General features: G+C 39.0%; 3 protein-coding genes across 7 annotated transcripts in view; 1 reads left to right on the top strand and 2 right to left on the bottom strand.

Annotated features, from left to right (window-relative positions):
* Window positions 1-132: 132 nt before the first annotated feature.
* Window positions 133-4,504, bottom strand: LOC116602092 (somatostatin receptor type 2-like). Its single transcript, XM_048734427.1, has one exon. It carries the CDS (start codon window positions 3,539-3,541, stop codon window positions 2,516-2,518), a length of 1,026 nt encoding a protein of 341 aa, XP_048590384.1. The 5' UTR covers window positions 3,542-4,504; the 3' UTR covers window positions 133-2,515.
* Window positions 4,505-4,611: 107 nt separating this feature from the next.
* LOC5518370 (pro-epidermal growth factor) overlaps window positions 4,612-19,765 on the bottom strand; it is a 30,888-nt gene continuing 15,734 nt past the window's right edge. Inside the window, exons 2-8 of one of the 5 annotated variants that reach the window (XM_001638324.3) lie at window positions 13,482-13,705; window positions 11,282-11,481; window positions 10,351-10,462; window positions 9,270-9,392; window positions 9,016-9,138; window positions 8,446-8,568; window positions 4,612-7,511 (exon numbers count right to left, since the gene is read on the bottom strand). In XM_001638324.3, the coding sequence (XP_001638374.3) occupies window positions 7,213-7,511; window positions 8,446-8,568; window positions 9,016-9,138; window positions 9,270-9,392; window positions 10,351-10,462; window positions 11,282-11,481; window positions 13,482-13,674 (1,173 nt within the window). In that variant the 5' untranslated portion in view covers window positions 13,675-13,705 and the 3' untranslated portion in view covers window positions 4,612-7,212. Of the gene's footprint in view, window positions 7,512-8,445; window positions 8,569-9,015; window positions 9,139-9,269; window positions 9,393-10,350; window positions 10,463-11,281; window positions 11,482-12,912; window positions 13,439-13,481; window positions 15,468-19,765 lie in introns of those variants that run through there. The other 4 variants (XM_048734423.1, XM_048734425.1, XM_048734426.1 and 1 more) reach the window with 4 other exon arrangements.
* On the top strand, window positions 15,466-19,006 carry LOC116602066. The gene is made up of 3 exons (XM_032363175.2): window positions 15,466-15,597; window positions 16,361-16,563; window positions 17,951-19,006. Exons 1-3 carry the CDS (start codon window positions 15,477-15,479, stop codon window positions 18,596-18,598), a joined length of 972 nt encoding a protein of 323 aa, XP_032219066.1. The 5' UTR covers window positions 15,466-15,476; the 3' UTR covers window positions 18,599-19,006.

Raw genomic sequence — 19,765 nt, 5'->3', positions numbered from 1 at the left:
TGCATTGTTTAAACAACAAGATACACAAAGTACGATTTTCAAGCAGTTTCGATCAGGAGATTTTGCTACGCCATTCTGGATTGGAATGTTTTATAGTTATTAAGTTCGTTCAATCAAAACAGTGAAACTTGCTTGGTAAATTGCAATTTTTATTCGTAGAACGTTGTCTTGGTGGCCCAAGTCACACTTGTCACACTAACATAAAGTTGGACTTTTCTTAGTGAATGTCACGTGTACTCGCTTTTGCTGTCGGCGCACCATCACGTGTTAGTTGGTACGTCATATAGATATATTTATACACACTACATTCTTACATTCACCTCACAGAGTAGTCATAAGACCTGAATACGGAAACATTATTTGTCGAAGGTTAGATTTTTCCGAGTAAAATATCAAGAAAGACAAATCGCGAGGGTCCTCTAGAAAAACTCATACGTCATACAATCAGCATATCATCATTATCATCATTGATATCATCAGCAGAATACAAATCAACTGATAATCAGCAATATATCACAATAATTATATATCTCCTCGTCACCATCATTCGTTAAGCGACACAGCAATACCGACAAATAAGAATAGTATTTTTTCTTCACTTATTTGGACAATAAACCGTTATTTACAAAATAAATATAGACTACTGCAATTATTTTCTAGTGTTGCTTCTGTTATTTTCCGAAAATTTTCGAATCCACGCCCATCTGAAACTCGAAAAGCTTTGACAGTTGTACGAGAAATTTTGCCTGATTTGCATAAACTTCACTAGCAAACCAGCAAGGCAAAGAAATGCTTCATCTGTTCACTGCCAACAGAACATAGCAGGAACTTCTTTAATAGGGGACTTGGAGAGATCACGTGACCTTTCTGAGTAACAAATTCAAACGAAAATAATCACAGAAATGACTGCACCCGTCAAACCAGAGAACGACGTAAAAATAAAATCTTTAAATAAAACTAAACCCATTAAAAAAAAAATCTGGTTTTTTTTCGTAAGCGATAAATAAGTGGATTTTTGTTGCTGTTATTTTACCGCTAAAAGCCTGGGCGCGAGCTAGTTTGCCACCCAAACAGTCACGTGATCTATCAGCGCGAGTCCCCTATTGCATACGTTTGCGAGCCAGTCTTTTGAACTTATCACACCTTGGTTGAATTAAAGTAAAAAAGAATTCCGACCTAAGCTCGCTATATAGATTCACGCGTAAATGACCTGCATATGTTAAAATTGTACACAGTGTTATCAGGGGCGGATACAGGGGGGGGGGGGTGGATTGGGTGGATATCCACCCCCCTTTTTGAGTAGAAAAAATCTCTATTTGAAGAAAATAAATGTCTAAGTGCCGGGTCTGAGGTACTGTCCATTTTCCTTCGCCTGCTTGACTTCGCTGACGCGACAAATCCAATTCCTTGTGAAGTAAGATCTTATGATCTTACCTATCGAGAACCACTGGATCAGTTATAGGCCGTCTATCCGGCCATTATCCAACCCCCATTTTGAAATCCTGGATCCGCCCCTGGTATATATATGGTATAGATTTTCGGAAAAAGATATTGGTGTCTCTTTGGTCACGTTTTCAATCTAGCATTCTACATTTCAGGACAACAAACCGTTTGCGTGCTCGCTCTGTAAAGCCTGGTTTTTATTTAGTCGTAACCGGCATAAGGGTTGTAACAATCGTCTGCAAAAAAAATCCTCGCGAGCCTTACGACTATATTGAACCGCTCGATGGGACGACCCTTGCAACAGATACGATAGAAGCGACGGGTCGTTTTACGGTCGTCAGAGAAAAACCAAAGGCTCGCGAGAACATTTTGGCAGATTTACTATATAAAAACCAAGTTTAAGGGCCGCCCAAAGAAGCTCATTTTACAACATTTAATTAAAAACACGTTAAACAATCCTGCGTTCCTTTTTTATCGCTTTGATTAAGGGCGATTAAAATTTCAGAGTTTTCAGCTGCTGTTATTATTTTTTAAAAATACGGAGAAATAAACAATTTGTTTCACCCAAAATATCCTGTATGCTGAAATGACAGGAAAGGCTTTGTACATTGACCAAATAGCGGTAATCAGTAGCGTATCCTAAGTCCTGTGGAGTTTTTTAATTACTCAGATAATTGAATTAAAGGCAATCGTTTCCTTTTCAGGAATTCTCGATGTTTTTACACAACGGGTTAGAGTGCCATTGAAATTTCACCCTGCTGGTATTTCAGAAGATAGATCACATTATTTTTACACCTGTAAAGGACTTTCTCATTTTTTTTTTACCTCAGAAAAACGATGCCAACAAATCCATGCTCTAAGGGATTAGTTGTCTTTCGTCATTACATTTGTCACTCCACGAAAAAAAATTCTATCTTAGCCTTGTTCCACTGTGATGGATATCACAGTAGATGCGCAATGGCCGATGATGACATAGCTCCTTTAAAGGCCAAATGATTTGGATTTTTCACCCTTTACTCAAATTGTCTCAAAGATTCCATCATGTCCACTCGTCGAGTTTCACCTCCCAAGCTTAGAGATTGTGCGTACTTTGTTGCTGGGTTCTTAATCTCGCGTCAGTAGCCATGCTAAAAGATTCGACTTGTACAATCTGTCGCTTTGCTCTCAAGCAATTGCACGTGTAAAGTTTTGCAAAGCCTCGTCGATAGCTGGAGCTTTGAAACGCGTACAACACTGGATTAAGACATGAGTTTGAGAAAATTAGAGAAGTAAGAACGAAGTACGTATAATTAAGGAGGGGAGAGGAATTCTTGTCTTGGTTGTTTAGGAATTTCTCGGCGGTCAAGTAAATCATAAAAATGACAAAAGGCGCAAAACAGATAAAGTAGACGCCCGTAACTGATGCTAAGAGTTTTGCCAGCTTTTTCTTTTCCTCTCGCCCTTGAATCGTTTCAACAGTCTCAGAGCAGATGGAGTTAGTTATGAGTAGGCCCTTTAAAATGGACAAATAGCAAGCAGTGATTATCAATCCAGGAATACAGATATTAATGCCAAGATAGAAAGCAAGATAAGTAGCTGTTTCTTTTCCAGTAGTAAAGTCGAAGGCAGATCTGCATACGTTTAGCTGTGGATCAAATTTAACGTCGATGAAAATTGGAATATTTAGTAAAATACTAACAAACCATATGACCATTACGACCTTCCATACTTGTTCTCTCCCAAGTCTGAATCGGTGGCTTAAAGGTTTCACCATGGCATGGTAACGCTCAACAGCCACGACGGTAAGGAAGGCAACAGAAACACACACAAAAACTCCTACTATACCGTTCTCAAGCAAAACCCTACAGATCCACTCGTTGGTCAAATTGCTCCAGCCATTATAACCAAAGTGGAGTGATCCAAATACGAATTTATACAGGTAGGGGTTGGTAGACAGTGTTATAATGTCAGCCAGTGCGAGGTTTGCTAAGAGGTAGTTTGTTGTCGTGTGCATTGAACGCGTCGACCAAACAACCCTGATGACGGATACGTTACCAATTATTCCGACGATGGATACCAAAAACTGAAGAGCGATAAGTACTACCAAGAATAAGTCCATCTTCAACTTGAGATCCAAACACTTGAAAAGAGTGAGAGTTTCAAAACTTAGCACGAAGCAACGATCCCACAACAAATTGCCTTCTTCCTCTGAAAAATCAAAATCTTATTCAAAGTCTACCCTGCAAATGTGTTCACCGGATTTGTTTGTTCCGATTGCCAAAAAGAGTCAGTTTTGAGCTTAAGTTCTCGACTCAAATACACTCAGTTCCTGGGCCTTGAGAATTCGTAGGAAAAAAGCTAAAAGAGTTATTCAGATACTTCCCTCATCTTCAACTTCTTATTTTCAAGAAAATGATTGTGAAACTGCCGGCCAAATGACAAAGCTTAAGGGTACTTTGGTTCTTCGCTGACTAATGGAATTTCTAGTTTTTTTTTGTCATTGCTATTGTTGACCAAAAGACGATACCAACACCCTCATCTTTTTCAAAGAATGTCTACAAAGAAATGTCCCATCTAAAGTATCATAACAGTTGAATGGAAGTTATACATGGTAACTAGGTTACGGTGTTTTTAATTGCATGGCAGGTGTCTTTGGTTCATTTCGTACCGCTCGAAAGAGAAAGAAAATGCACATTAAACCGGATTGCATTTATGAGCATACTGTGTGAAAATCGCGCCACAGCGTACAGCGATGCTGTTGTTAATTAATATAACACGCTTAAAGGGATAAATAATAGGCGGTGTTTGCCACACAGGCCTTGACTGACACTTTGAAGGTTCAGTACCGGATACAGGTGGTGGTTTAAATCAAAGTCCTTGGATTGAATTTTGTCTTTGTGTTCCACCTTCTAAACTCACGTGTAACGTGTAAAATACCGAAAAATTCTTGTTTCTGAAGCCTTTTCAAAATGGCCGCCACTGCTTAGTTTCATATTGAAAAATCGTCAGAATTTTAGATTTGTGTTTTTCAGGCGCGTGTACTTGAGTATACCGAAACAAACATAGCTAGAGATTCTGTTCTGTCGCTTTTACTTTTTCTATAACTCGAGACTATTTTTCTTGTGCACTTGTTAAATCAGATGCCATTATTGAATATTGTCTCGCTAAAAAAAACAACAACAATAAAAATAGGTTTAGTATACATTTATTTTATTGTATTATCCGATTTAATTTTATTCAATTATCTGATTATATGACTGATAAATACTAATTGTGCCTGGCTTAGGCCAGCCACCGGTATCATTTCTATGACAAAAGCGAAGGCAAGCTTTCTCGTTACAGGGACCCAGATTTGGAGTGATCTCTACCGCGGATTGATTTAGGCAAAGTATCAGAATCGTACCCAGTCGTTATTTGCTGTTGCGCGGACATCCACAGGATTCCTGAAGGAGGCTCGTTAGTAATTCCTTATAGCATTTCTTTCATTTTACTAGTTAAAAAATTGCGTCTAATAGTCTCGAATCTCGTCCGATTTCATTCATGTTTTCAGATGACAATATTTGAATCCGTATTTGCTATTTATTTATCGGTAACCGATTGGGTTATTTAGCATATGAACAGACCAGTATTTTATTAACTTTCCAATATTTTCCCCAAAATAACCGATGCTTTATCTTTAAATTTGCAGAGAGACATGACTTATACTAAGGCACAATGGGGATCATGCTCCACTAAAACGAGGAAGCACGAAATTGCTTATTTGTCGATTTTTAAGCGAAGACATTGGATTTTCAAGAGGATTCAAAATCTAAATAATAATTGTACGAATTCGCTCTTTGGTCATGTCTAATGTGTAGTTCCAGATTAATATCCATACCCCCATTGACGGGGGCGGAGGTATGACCCTCCACCCCTCTGGAATTTCCAACCCCCTGGAAAAAAAAATAAATACAGTAACTGTTAAGCAAAAAGGGCATTTTAACCCCCCTCCCCCCTCCCCTCTGGCTGGAAATTCCTGGGCGTTTGAACCCCCCCGGAATTTCCAATCCCCTCAATAGGGGGGGGGAACTATGGATATTTTCTGGAACTACACAATCGAAATAATCTATATCCCTGTCCTTTACGTACATTTGAAGACAACCACAAAGCTTTCATGGGCTGAAGACAACAGGTGTATCTGCTTCCTATAAAACAAATTGAAGGATAACGCAATGTGTCCGAAGCTAAGGTAGAAAATGGAGTATGCGGACAAAAAAAATTACATGGTCATCAGTTTAGACATACCACTATGATCCCCATCATGACTAAGTATAAGTTATGTCACTCCGCATATTTAAAGAAAAAGCATCGCTTATGGATTTGAAATATAATTATAGGAAAGTTCATAAAATACTGGTCGGTTGATATGTGAAATAACCTTAAATCGTTTACCGATAAATAAAATGAAACAGTAGCACATACGGATGATTAAATATCATCCTCCGAAAACATGAATGAAATCGGACGAGATTGCTCGCGTATGCCCGCTTATTATCCACGGATGAAGTCACAGGGTCTCAATTAACGCAAAGAATCATAACATAAAACGCCTTCAAAACCCTTAAATATCAAAACGTATGAAAGTTTGTTTTACTGACCATTGCCACTGCCACTAGACTTTTTGCCAATATACCTTATAAACCTTATATAGCTTATTTTAGTTAGATTATTTAGTTAGAAGACTGATTATACGGTTTTACCTACAATAAATAAGGACATCTACTGACTGACTGACTGACTTACCGACCGACCGACTGACTGACCAGGGGCGGCGTAGCGGTCCCAAAAGTGGAGGGGGGGGGGGGCGAATTTTGGGTAAGGGGTGGGTAGTGTTTTTTTTGGGAGGGGCGGTTGGCGGTTTCAGGGGGGAGGGGTGAGTGGTGGTTCCAAATTCTTATTCGCTATTTATAAGAACACGAGGAATAACATAGGTTTTTATACAGTTGCATATGTACCGCTTTAAACCCGTTTAAAAAACGTTCATACATATAGAAACATCCGCTCAGAAAAGTGGGCCCCTCCCCTTCCGCCGCCCCTGCTGACTGACTGACTGAATTTTTATAATAATGTTGATGATAATGTTTGCGATGGTGATGGTGATGACGGTGATAATGTTTGCGATGGTGATGATGGTGACGATTATGGTTATGTTGATGATGGTGGTAATGATTATCGTGGTGATGAATTTGGTGAAGTTGATGATGGTGATGATTATGGTTGAGAATGAAGAGAATGGGATTTAGCCTAGTTCTTACATAGATAATTACTTGATAAAATTGACCAAAATATTCACATGACAAGGGGAATCAAAGAAAGCAAGAATTACCAATAAAATTGAGAATTTTCCCCTTTCGGAGGTTTAGTTCCTGCATCCTCATTATAGTTTTTCTTAAGCAAACAAATAACCAATGCGAAACAATAGTTTCGAATAGTTCATGGTTCAGGCATATTGAAAATATCCCCGGGGGTGATAATAATGATAAACATATGGTAGTTGTGGTGTTGTTAAAAAAAAAGGCGGTTATGTGGGTAATTCAGTTGTGAAGATGGTGGTGATGGTGATGATCAGTGGGTGTCGTGTACCGGCAGTAGCGTATCTAGGGGGAGAGTTTAGGGGGTTTAAACCCCCCTTTGGGCTGCCAGAAAGCCATATGTAACAAAAACTAATTACTCCCTCCCCCTTTGTCACGGAGCCAAATCCCCCTTTAGCGAAAGGCTAGAACCGCCCCTAACCAGGCTCCCTGCTCTTCCCTAAGAACACACAACTGACACATCCTCGTCGTGTTCACAATCATGGGTGTGGGTAAATTGGCATGAGAACAGGGTAGCCTCATTGCCAGAGCAATGGACATCATCAAGCCATATCGGCCCGCTTCCTTGGCCATCATGAGCTCCTTTATGAACAGATTCTACGGATCCAAATCCAAGCCATCTACACACGACACGCCCTTCGTTGGTGGTCCAATGGTCATCGCACACCGTTCCCCACGCACCATTGTGGAGCACCTCGACACGGCCATAAGATCCGCGCGACAGTCTGATCTGATTAGCTGTGAACCATGACATGGCTTAGTATGCTGTTAACGTTCAGCGTTTGAATCCGAAACTTTTGTTTGTACTATTTTAAACACGATCTTTGAGTGTTTCAAAATTCTCATCAATGTTCAATAGGCATGTTGGTTAATCAAGATGGGAAAAAACAATAGCTTTTGAAATATCAGGAAAAAGTCTAACTACGGATCAATAGAATTCGAGCAAAAAATCGATTAAATAAATCACATTTGGGTTTAGAATTAACAAAACAACTTCATTAGTTCGCAGAACTACATGAAACTGAAATTACTCAAGGTTTAGCAGTCGAGCGTTTAGGTAAACATGCCTGAAAAGAAAGCGTTCCTAGGACTACCAGAATCTTGACGAAATGGACATTCAACGTTTTTCGCAAAGTTTTGTTTTAATTGCAATTAGTTCACGTGCCAATAAAGCCCCCCGGTAGGGAGGGTAGGGGGGGTCTTGGTAAAATAAGACGTGGGTTATCGTCAGCAAAATCATATCTTAACCATAAGAGACCCTTCAAAGGGACATTTATCATTCGAGTTTGATTTTTCAAAAGTTCAGAGCCTGGATACAAGTAAGTAAAGTATACTACAGGGGGAAAAAAAGTAATATATGGTTTGTGATTTGCTGTATGTTTGTTGTTTATTTGTCAATTCTGTTGAAATTTGTTGGATAAGTTAGCTTTTTTTATAATTTTTGATATATAATCCTGTATGCCATGGCATAAAAAGAAGACAAGAGGTTAGCAGAAGAAAACCAAGTTCTTACCATGCTTTGTGGCTTAAGGTAAAGCCCGTAGGACTTAGCTTCGAGGCTCTCTCTATTATCCTGGTCATGTGACTTTTTACCTGTGCACCCACTTCCGGTCCAGTAATATCCTAAACGACATGTACAAGTGTATGAGCCCACGGTTTTGGTGCAGCTTACCTGCGCACCCACTTCCGGTCCAGTAGTATCCTGAATGACATGTGCAAACGTATGAGCCCACGGTATTAGTGCAGTAGGCATTCACAACACATCCGCTGATGCCGAGTCTGCATTCGTCGATATCTAAAAATCAATGCAATGAAGCCTTTAAAAAGCGGACACTTTCGACGGAACAAAATCGTTACTCATGACATGACTTTCAAAGCATTAAATCCAGGTTTTTTGCTATATTAAGGTCAAATCACAGAGATTTTGAAGGGCGGGAAGGGGTGATACATAATATCCGCGTCCGCTAACTAGAGGTATTGTTACGGTTTGACTGGCAAAGAACATCGGGATTTTATAATGTGTTCGCTATATTGAAGTTTTCGGCTTAATGTAGGATCGTTCCATGGAGGTTTTACTGAAGTGAATTTGAAATCAACCTCACAGGGAGTGCGACGAACTAGCGAATATTACGAATATCACTTTCAAGTAGAATTTAATATGGTGACTCTCTTTAAATACTGAGGCTCAATCTATCTATAGGGGACTTCATTAGCTACTGAATCGTGCCCTCTGTTAGCACACCTGTACATTGTTTGCCATCACCATGGTAACCTGCATTGCACGTGCATGTGTAAGAACCAATGGTATTTCTGCATCGGGCATTGCGATCACATGACCTCGGATTGGTGCTGCATTCGTCAATGTCTAAAAAAGAACAAGTGAAGAAGTGGATCGCTAAAGATGTGGCTAACAAAAAAACAACGTCATCCACTCTCAGCTAAACTGATAAAACAGTTAGAATAGGAATTTAATTCCAACGTTTACATTGAGCCTACCTGTGCATTGTTTGCCATCACCATGGTAACCTGCATTACACGTGCACGTGTAAGAGCCAATGGTATTTCTGCATCGAGCGTCAGGGTCACATGAAGTTTGATTGGTGCTGCATTCGTCAATGTCTGATGGGAAAAATGATATAGTTACGGCCAATGTTGTGATGTTGGTATGAGACATGATTGATTGACAGCTCACCTTCTCTTTAAACTTATCTCGCCGCCGACACACGCCCGGGCATGCGAGGGATCGGGGCTTATTTAAAAAATGTTTCTACGGACCGTTGCGTTTTTTCATCTAAAAAGTTAAATGGCAGGCGATGATCAGCTAATAATTTGATTTGCTCTATCCCCTTTCTCTACTAAAAAAAACACTTTGACCTCTGTCGGTGACTTGCAAAATTTTCTGTTGTTCCGGGTAAAAATTCAAATTCATGTGGTAGTTATATAACATCTTTCGATATTTGAGCGCGGGAAAACATTGCTTTTTCCCGCCTAGACAAAATTAGCCCGGATCCCAGCACTTGTCGCATGCCGGGGCGTGTGTCGGCGGCGAGATAAGTTCAAAGAGAAAGTGAGCTGTCAATCAATCATGTCTTATACCAAAATCACAACATTGGCCGTAACTAGGCAGGTTTTGAGCAATGGAATCGAGCATTGTTTCACTCCCTTCTTATTTTATATAGAATCTAAATACGAAGTTAGGTTCGGAGAGGGCTCGGGCTTGTCACTAACACTAAAGAGGCTATGGTTACGCAGTACCGTTCAAATGTTTCGAGACTTGAAAACAACGATCGCTAGGGTTTTTAGACAAGAGAAATAGAAATATAACAAGAGGCAACTAGAAGGATTTTGCTAACTCAGAGGGCAGGAGACATTCTGGATTATAAAGTTAGAAATATTTTATTCGCTGAGTTCAATATTCACCATAAATTGGGAATTCATTTTTGTTTATTTTATAAAGAAATATCGCTGACAAAGTATCCTAATTCCCGTGCTTATATATTGAGAATTGGAAAATTTCATGCCATGTTTTTGCTCTGTCTTTTATGGCCGGGTGCAGCGAAAGGCTTAGTAACCAAACCTGCTGAACAGGTCAGTCCAGTGTATCCTGACGAGCACGTGCAGTAGAGATACGGCTCATCGTACAATGTCACGCACTCCCCATTACTGCAAGGCGATTCTTCACAGGGAGACTGCAATTAAAAGAGCACGCGTGAGCGTAAACATCTACGTGTTACAGTGTTAACCAGATGTTACAGTGTTAACTCGATAACTTCTAGCATCCCCTTAACAGATTAATTAGTTTCCTAGGGACGACTTTTGCATCAGTTCTCCTAAAATCAGCAAACACTCAGGATCCCCTGCAAATAGTTATATTCTCCAAGGGTATAAAGGTTTCTTTCATGAAGTCTTTGTATTATTTAAGCATTCCACGAGGACTGTTTCTATCATTATGCCAATAGAGTTTTTTGTTTCGCACTGTTTAAAGTCCGTATAACCTTTTAAAACGGACAGATTTGGCCAATTCTTTATATTTTCTTCTATAAAATAATAAAACGAATTTCATTTAACTAATTTTGCGCTGTTTTAGATTTTTCCGTCAAAACAAGAGATGAAACCCTCGATCCAATCCCCTTTCGCGCGGCCAAGAAAATGAGCGTCAATTGAGAAAATTTATTTTTTTTGCCTTGATGAATTATCCCTGCCTTTCCTTTATCCCAAGGTGCACGAAGTCTTTGTCTTATACCAAGTATTCCATGTGGTTGTATCCAATTCATCGCCGTAGCAGGGGTGGGGCACTGGGGTCACCGCCCCCCCCCAAATATTTTAAAAATATCATAAGAAAATGACCAGTAGGGGCGTGGCTGTGCCCCCAATATTTTCTTAATGTTTCTGTATCGTGACCCCCAATAATTCGAGGCCTGCTTCTGCTATGCACTTACCTTTATCCCAAAGTGCAAGACGTCTTTGGCCTGTACTAAGTATTCAGAGTCATTACACCCATCACCTACCTTTATCCCAAAGTGCACGAAGTCCTTGTCCTGTACTAAGTATTCAGAGTGGTTATATCTATCCGTAGATATAAGCTCACACACGTGTCTTCCACTCTTTGTCGCTGTCAATCTGACGTTTACGGAGTGACACCAGCCTTCAGTAAGACATTCAAACGAACAATCCATGACGTCATCAACCAGGACGCTCTTTTGGACAACTGGACAACAGCAATGTATAGATTAATTAGCGAGTTCTGGAAGGGGTTTAGGGCCCAATTCACCTCACCCATAGTGTATCATTTTGACACCTACCATCGAAAGTCAAAGCATGGTCTATTTATATTTCATAATCTATTACCTACTGTTTAAAATAGTCGTACGACGAAAGTCTCAAATGGTTCACATTGGGTTTTTCCAGAAACTACACAAATATTCTAAGGCTTTTTGGGTCGCCATTTTATGGCTGGAGGAGGGGGGAAGGGGTAGGGGGCGGGAGAGAAAAGAAAAGAAGCAACAAGTCTTCTCCTCCTTGCTCTTATCTCCCGCGCCCTTTCCCTTCCGCCGCCTCGTTCTGGCGCCTTGTCAAGCTGACCCCGACATCCTGGGAGAATGCATTGGCTTATTCGCGTGAATTACCGAGATTGGCTGAGAGAGTAACGCAACGCTAGACTTTGGCTGAGCGAGACAACGCTGTGAATGTGTTGAGCGAGAAAGTAACACAACACCTTGCATTGGTTGAGCGAGAAAGTAACACAACACTTTGCATTGGTTGAGCGAGAAAATAACACAACGCTGTGAATGTGTTGAGCGAGAAAGTAACACAACACCTTGCATTGGTTGAGCGAGAAAGTAACACAACACTTTGCATTGGTTGAGCGAGAAGTAACACAACACTTTGCATTGATTGAGCGAGAAAGTAACACAACACTTTGCATTGGTTGAGCGAGAAAGTAACACAACACTTTGCATTGGTTGATCTATAAAGTAACACAACACTTTGCATTGGTTGAGCGAGAAAGTAACACAACACTTTGCATTGGTTGAGCGAGAAAGTAACACAACACTTTGCATTGGTTGATGAGCAAACAAGTATCGCAACACTGTGAATGGGTTAATCTAGAAAGTAACACATCCATTTACATTTGTTGAGAGGGAAAGTAACAACAACACTTGCAACTAAGTTATTCAATCAATTCAATGATTAGAAGAGTCCATATCTACTTAGTTGCAGTAAGTATTGTAATAAATAAGTACTTACATATCATTGTTTAATTCATTGTTCCAAATTGTTCCAATAAATCCGCGATTATTAGCCACAATTTATTTTGGGTCTCAACAGCATTCCCTAGCATTCTCTTGTTGTGAAAAATCAGCCGTTTTCCCACCAAAATACAAAATTCACATAAGAAATAAATGTAGTTAACTTTACTTCATTCCTGAGTGTATAAAGCTAAAGCACCTCAAATTTTGAACACTTGTTTCTTTCTCTACGGCCCTACGGGTCGGGTCTTCGACTAATCGTATCATGAATCGACAAAGGAAATACGCGGTAAAAATTCAAATTGACATGAATTTCCACAATAGCATTATAGATAGAAAAGCTTTGATTGCATTTGCAATAATATAATTGCCAAAGTTCCCTTTTTTACCTGCACAAATATAAGCTAATGCTCGGATGAAATCTCAAATTCAACATGGCGCGTCTCCTGTCTTGAAGTGAACAAGCGAAGTATTGACTATGGCGCAAAGGCTCTTGGGGTATTGCGAAATATTGCAGATTTCCCGGGACCACGAAAAAAAAACAGTTGCAATTTGTAACTGGGCTACCACAGGTATCCCAGTAAAAACAAAAAGAGAAGAAAATAAGGAACAGAAGAAAATCAATAGTATTTTCTTTTCCAGATTTTAATCTTTACTTGGAATGAAAGGGCATAGTTAATGTAGTAGTTAATATTAACTATGGAAAGGGCAAATATATATGTTCTTGGGCGTCGTTGTTACCTCCGTGCGTACTGATAAAATATGATAACTAGTTTATCATCCGATGCTTAAATATCTTTTCTAACAAGGAATTACTCCAATAAAAGCGAGAAAATACTTATCTACCTTAAACAAATAATAGATAGAGACGTTCAACCCTCTGGACAAAAATATCAGTAACATTCCAGACAGAAGTTTTGAGTTTGTTATGAAGTTTTAAAGTTTGATATAATCTTACTTGATTGGTTATTGTCCTCTGCTTGTGAGATGGGCAGCGCAAGTCGTTTTCCCGATTGAGCAACGAACTTATTGGATATGAAACCGCTGTCTTTATCGCGAAGTTGCAGGCTCATACAAACAGTCACCCAAATCATCAAACACAGAACACAGAGTTGAGAGCCGAGCGGCGCAAACATAGGTAAGGTCGTCATCTTCCTTACTAAAAAGAATGCTGAACTGAATCTAAGAGATAAGAAATACGAGTATTTATACAGAATTTTAGATGTCCCTGTTTTAAAATAAGATACTTTAAGGCATATAGTGGTTATAGTGGTCACGAAGAACCGCCCAAAACTGGTTCTGATAAATATATTTTGTGCTTAAACGGTATTTCAAGTACCTAGAACGACATTTAACATTTTGCTACCTGATACTGTAATGCAGGTATAAATTGCAAGTATTTTTTAGGTTCTTATTATAGCGTCGGCCGCCTAAAAGTAGTGCTCATCAAATATTAAAATTAGTTTGTAAATAATTTTGTTGCTCAGTGGTCCCTTTTAAATATACACAAGTGCATAAGGCTAGAATAGCATTTTCTCTATTCTAAAAAAAACGATATTAACTTTACCCCCAAATTATTCGTTTATTATATACAATAATATTATTTTAATTATTTTATCTGATCTAGGAATCGCTATGGCCATTTTATAGCTATCTATCTTTGTAAGAAGACAGCTCTACAAATAAAGTAAGAAGTTAAGAAAACATTCAAAAGCCAATATGGGCTCCTTCAAAAAGACCGATTGTATTATCAATGTGAGATGTTACAGAAAAAGTTAGCATTCGTTTGGGTCATTTCCTGTTTACAAAACTCGTCAAATCTTATAATGAATTAAAATAAGGGATCTATTAGAAAACCTCCTACCCTCTTAAACAAACATACACTGTCATTATTGCTGTTATAATTTAAGTTAAATTTATTATCGTCTAATGTGTTTAGGCATATAACGATGAAAAGTGGATATTATTTCAAAAGTGTTTTTGCACTTGAAAGTGATGAGTATTAAATTTGAATTTTGTATTTTCTTTCTCCAAAAAGCAATTTTTTTTCTCATTGGGTCCATTTTTTAACTTGCTCTTCGAACCTCAATTCTTTCCCAGCTATTATGAGTTTTCTAATTAGAGAAACTACCCATTATCCCGTTCCTGCTCTCTCTGTCGGCATATTGTTGGGATAACAAGCATATTGTTGGGACAACATGTGAATGAATTTTGGTTCTCGATGGACGAGTCGAAAAATGGGCCCAGATAAGAAAAAAAAAAACGTTTTGGACAAAATAAAATTTGCATGAACATAATACAATATGTATGCAATGCGATATGTTTTTTTAATAAAACAATAAGAATGAAAACAAGCGAGTACCTGTTATTTTCAGTCGAGATTGAGCCGTTCTTATTATGTTTTTAACGATGTTCTTAAATTTTAGTGCATATAAAAATATAATAACCAATGAATTAATAGGAAGAGAAGTACACTAATGATCAATAGCAATAATAAGGTTGTTACTATGAGCACAATTTTATTCTGCATTTTAGAACGCATCAGGACTAAAAAAGAAAAAGACCTTTCTGCTATCTGAGCCTTGGCATGTTCTTAAAATTTGGTGAAATCTAAGGCTTGACGTTCTTATCGAAAAGGTTCTTATAAAAAAAAAAGAGTGTAGTTGGTGTTCGCCAAATATTTAGCTCACCAGAAACATTCTGTAACCTCGTTGTTTGACCAGCGCGTGCTGCAAATAATGGCAGAGGGCCGGGATGTTTGCATATCATAGTCCTGTAAAATATCGTAAAAGCTCTAACCCACGTATTTTGCCGATGACAAAATGGCGGATAAAAGAAAAACACGTTCATCAGTGAAACAGACAAAGCATTTTTAAATGCCTTTTGTTTAAGCTTGAGGTCGTCGTTTTATATATCTTGTACTAACTCAGTTTGTTTATAGTAAAAAGTTTAAATGCAGCACCACTCGCGAAATTGTGCCCGCGCTGTGTTACTGTTTGTCGTCGCTTTCTTCAACTTGCAAGCCATACGAAGGGATGATAACAGCCACAATGGAGTATTCGTAAAATTGGAAGGTTAGAAAGCTAGAACCTTTCAAAATAGTTTATTTATAACTTGGGTTACTTTTCCTATTTTGTTTTCCCTTTCCCCGGTCTCTTCTTCTCTCTCTCTCTTTTTTTTTTCTTCTTCTTTTTAAACTTTTGTTTTTATCGTTTACTACAACTCCTTCTTCTTTTGTATTATTTTACTGTCCTTTCTATTTTCCCTTTTTTATCTTCTTTTTCCTTCATTTTCATACTTTTTTCTCTTTTTCTCGTATTTTGTTTTTTACCTTCTCCTCCGTCTTCTCATTTTTTCTTTTGTTTTTTTATTCCTTTGTTTATTGTTTCATATTTTCTAGTCTTTTTCTTTTTTTAATCTTTCTTCATTTCTTTCTTCTACTTTGTCCTCTTCTTCTTCTTCCTCTTCTTCATTTTCTTCTTCTTCGTCTTTTTCTTTTTCTGTTTCTTCTATTTTCTCTTCTTCTTCATTTACAGCCTCTGTTTCTTCTTCTTCTTCTTCTTCTTCTTCTTCTTTCTTCTTCTTCTCCTTCTTTCTTCTTCTTCTTCTTCTTCTTCTTCTTCTTCTTCTTCTTTTTCTTCTTCTTTCTTCTTCTTCATTTTCTTCTTCTTCTTCTTCTTCTTCTTCTTTCTTCTTCTTCATTTTCTTCTTCTCCTTCTTCTTCCTCTTCTTCATTTTCTTCTTCTGTATCTTCTTTTTCCCCGTTTTCTTCTCGCGGTATTCCCGTCTCATTGGAACAAAACATATTTTTCCTGATCTGCGGATGTAACCTTCTAGGTCACGCACTTGTTAACCACGTGATGGAAAGTTTCTCCGTGACGTCACCCGTGCACTGCGGGCAAGGTTGCCTTGGAAACCCCAGCTGCCGTTCGTACAATATACGCCATGACACTGTCTGCGAGCTTTTAAATACGACAAAGAAGAGCGCTAAAGAATGTTTGATAAAACACTCTGGGAGCAATCACTACCACGACCCTGAGGTATGAGTAGTGTTATATCAAGAGAGCATAGGATAAGAGAGGGACACTTTGGTATTACCCGCGCGCCATGTCGATTCCGAATCCGGCTATTTTTAGTAACCACCGTTCCACCACTGCGCGTGAGGATTTGCTCCTTTTATTTTCTCCTACTCCCCCGCGGGTTGCTGTTGTTGTTTTGCCAACTCGATAGGAATGAAAAGAGATCATGTAAAATAACTCGGAAGAAGAAAACAGGTCTAACTTAAGTTACCAAGATTGGCAAATATACTCACAGAAAGCCCTGAATAGTTTGACTATTTTGTTTGTCTTAGCGGCGAAGTCAAATTAGAAAGAAAAAACCGACGAGAGATAAAATGGCTGTGATATTGCGTTTGATTCAAATCCCGACACCAGCTTGTATAATAACAACATAAAAATATAACATATAATAATAACAACATCATACAAATACAGTAATATCTCCATCTTTATTTTCTCACTTTTACAAAAGCTCAGACACTTCAGCTTGCTGGCTTTGATCGTCACAAAAATGCATTCCCTCGCTACAAGGATAGTTTTTATGAAATGTATTTTTCTTGGATTCCTTCTCAATTCACAGGAATACTCACAAAAATCAATATTATGTCTAATGTCTAACTTACAGATTTCGTTTGACCATTAGGAAGATAATGAATGTTGAGAAACCAGGTAGAAGCAGCAAGTTAGAGCAAAATCGGTGATTGAAGCACGAGGTTTTGGAAATCCTGCAATCCTCGAAGTACTACATCCCCTTAATAAACCGCAAGTGCCTGTATCCTTGATGCTAGAATGAAATTTTCGATTGTATTTGTGCAAATAGGGTGTTTTTTCGGTTTCAAGTCACAAAACAGCGGCAAACAACAAAATGTAAATGCCAAAGCGCGGGGGTAGGGTGAGTAAAAATGCTCACGCGCAGTGGTGGGGTGGTGGTTACTAAAAATAGCCGGATTCGGACGCGACATGGCGCGCGGGTAATACCAAAGTGTCCTTCTCTTATCTTATGCTCTCTTGGTTATATACGATATTTTAATGTTTTATATTTTTTCGCATTTTTTGTAGAGCTGCGGAAAACTGGATCACCACAGGAAACCCAAAAAATAATGCAGTTGTTTTGCAAATCCTCTTTTGAGAGTGAAATCATTAAAAAATGAAAACCACCTGCTTATTCGCTCAGCTACCACAGATAAGAAGGACGTACACATATAACTTGCAAATTTTTTGGGGGCGAGAATCAAATTTTGGCAATAATTTTTGGTGAGAATCAAATTTTTTGATTCACTTTTGCACTTTTTCTGGCAAAGTATAATTCAAGAAAAAAATAAAGCGAAAAAGGTATTGCCCTCATTTTCTAATTATTGTCTAATCTCAGATTTTCACATCGTGTTTGGATTTCTTGCACGCTGGATACGACAAAAATGGCATTTTCACGATAACCGGAAGCGACAACAATGACTTCAAAGTCTTCTGTGATTTCACGTCAGAGCTTGGGTCAGCGTGGACTTTGGTTCTCTCCTTTGCGCGTAAAAATAAAAACCTTGATACGTACTGCAAAAGATCTCTATCACAGAACGACCCAAGAAACGGGGAAAACCCAAACTGGGAAGACTACCGACTCTCGCTCTCTCGAATGCAACACCTTAGGTCCCAGTCTACTTACTGGCGCTTCACCACAGAGTTCCCGGTACTAGGGGTCGACTACCGGGATTATGTCCGCGCGAAGTTCTCCTCAATGGATGTGTTGACCTTCCACGCTGGCGGGCACTGCAAACAAGTAGAACTTGTCAACATCCGGGGATATCAAGGTGCTGACATCACGGCCCCGTTTTGGCAGGTTGACGGCACATGGCCTCTTCATACTGATAGCACTTCTGAAGCTTGTGAGTTCCGTTCGGCCAAAGCAGGTTCTGTTGCTACCGAGAACAACTTTGGTTACTATTGCCAAACGTACAACCCCGTCTTCCGTGGTACGGCCACACAGGAGAGTACCACACAACTGTGGTTTGGGGCGTATTTGTAAGATCTGGGAGAAGGTAGAAGCCTTGTTGAGGCCACATTTGTAATATCCTGCTAAATTTGCAATAAGGTCATGACATAGTTGTTATAATGGACGGACCATTAAAAGAGTGAAAGTTGGGGGGGGGGGCTTGTAAAAATTTAACTTAGAGGCAACGCGCCTATCCGAAGTCTTCCACCCTGACGACATCCGGACATGGCGCATCTTATGTCCTATTTGTAGGCAGTGCAACACTGATTGTCGCTGTTAAGTTTACTAGTGTTGTTTTTATGTATGTAATGTTGACTATACTGCTGACCAACGGAGGCTGAGCCTGTAAGGGACTTCGAGTCCTGTTCTTTGGCTCCTACGGTCATCACCGTGAATGTAATCAATAAATAAAATAATAAATAAATAAATACTTATGTAAAAGGTGTTTAGTTAAATTTCAGGCCACGCAGGTTCTCATATAGGTTTTATTCAAGTGCCCTTGTCGGGCCGCCCTTTTTTGTTGTTTCTGTTTAATACCGGAAGGTACATAATGTGTTAAGGTTTCAATGTGTATACATGTTCAAGTTCACTACTTTTGAGTCATGGTTTTTGCATGAAAATTTTTTTTTATAAGAAATTGTTTCACATTTTAGGCTGAAAAAGGTTCTTGTGTAAATAGATTCCTATAGGTACTCTAACACCCCTACTTTGTTTACCTGTTTATGTAAATAAAGCTATGATTGTTTTAATACCCATTCCCTTCTATTTAGCGGAGCTCCCACGTGGCACGAAGCGCCGCGTGAGCGGAGCCCCATACCTAAGAAAAAGTGGTATACTGTATAAAACAAATATTGGTAACCCATCGACTCGAGTTTTCGTGACGCGATGTCCGTCCGTCTCTTAAAAGCATCGTATGACAACCAAACTTGGCAGGTGTCATGTATCAAGAGACCATGATGTGAGAGAACGAATCCCCCGTATTAGGGTATGTTCCAATGATGACGTCCGTGAAAGCTATTTTTAGAACAAGCAGTTATTTTTAGATACACCTCTGATTGGTTAGCGCTCACGTTTCCTAGCAACATGAGTCAAACGCGCGATCACATCTTGAGCGGTGTGAACCGGCAGAGGCTGTTATGGAAATCTTTTTGACCGAAAACCATCTTTTTTTTACAAACGCTGTGAAAATGATCTTCCATA

Source organism: Nematostella vectensis, chromosome 11 (assembly GCF_932526225.1).
Source record: "Nematostella vectensis chromosome 11, jaNemVect1.1, whole genome shotgun sequence".
NCBI lineage: Eukaryota > Metazoa > Cnidaria > Anthozoa > Actiniaria > Edwardsiidae > Nematostella > Nematostella vectensis.
Note: the sequence above shows the minus strand (reverse complement) of the source record. Positions and strands in the feature narration are given on the sequence as shown.

Excerpts from the sequence above, each read along its gene's own strand:
- LOC116602066 (XM_032363175.2), top strand. The coding sequence starts at position 15,477 with ATGCAGCACCACTCGCGAAATTGTGCCCGCGCTGTGTTACTGTTTGTC. Across the intron at positions 15,598-16,360 it reads AGTATTCGTAAAATTGGAAG|GTCACGCACTTGTTAACCAC; the intron begins GTTAGAAAGCTA and ends GTAACCTTCTAG. Across the intron at positions 16,564-17,950 it reads ATCACTACCACGACCCTGAG|ATTTTCACATCGTGTTTGGA; the intron begins GTATGAGTAGTG and ends GTCTAATCTCAG.
- LOC116602092 (XM_048734427.1), bottom strand. The coding sequence starts at position 3,541 with ATGGACTTATTCTTGGTAGTACTTATCGCTCTTCAGTTTTTGGTATCC.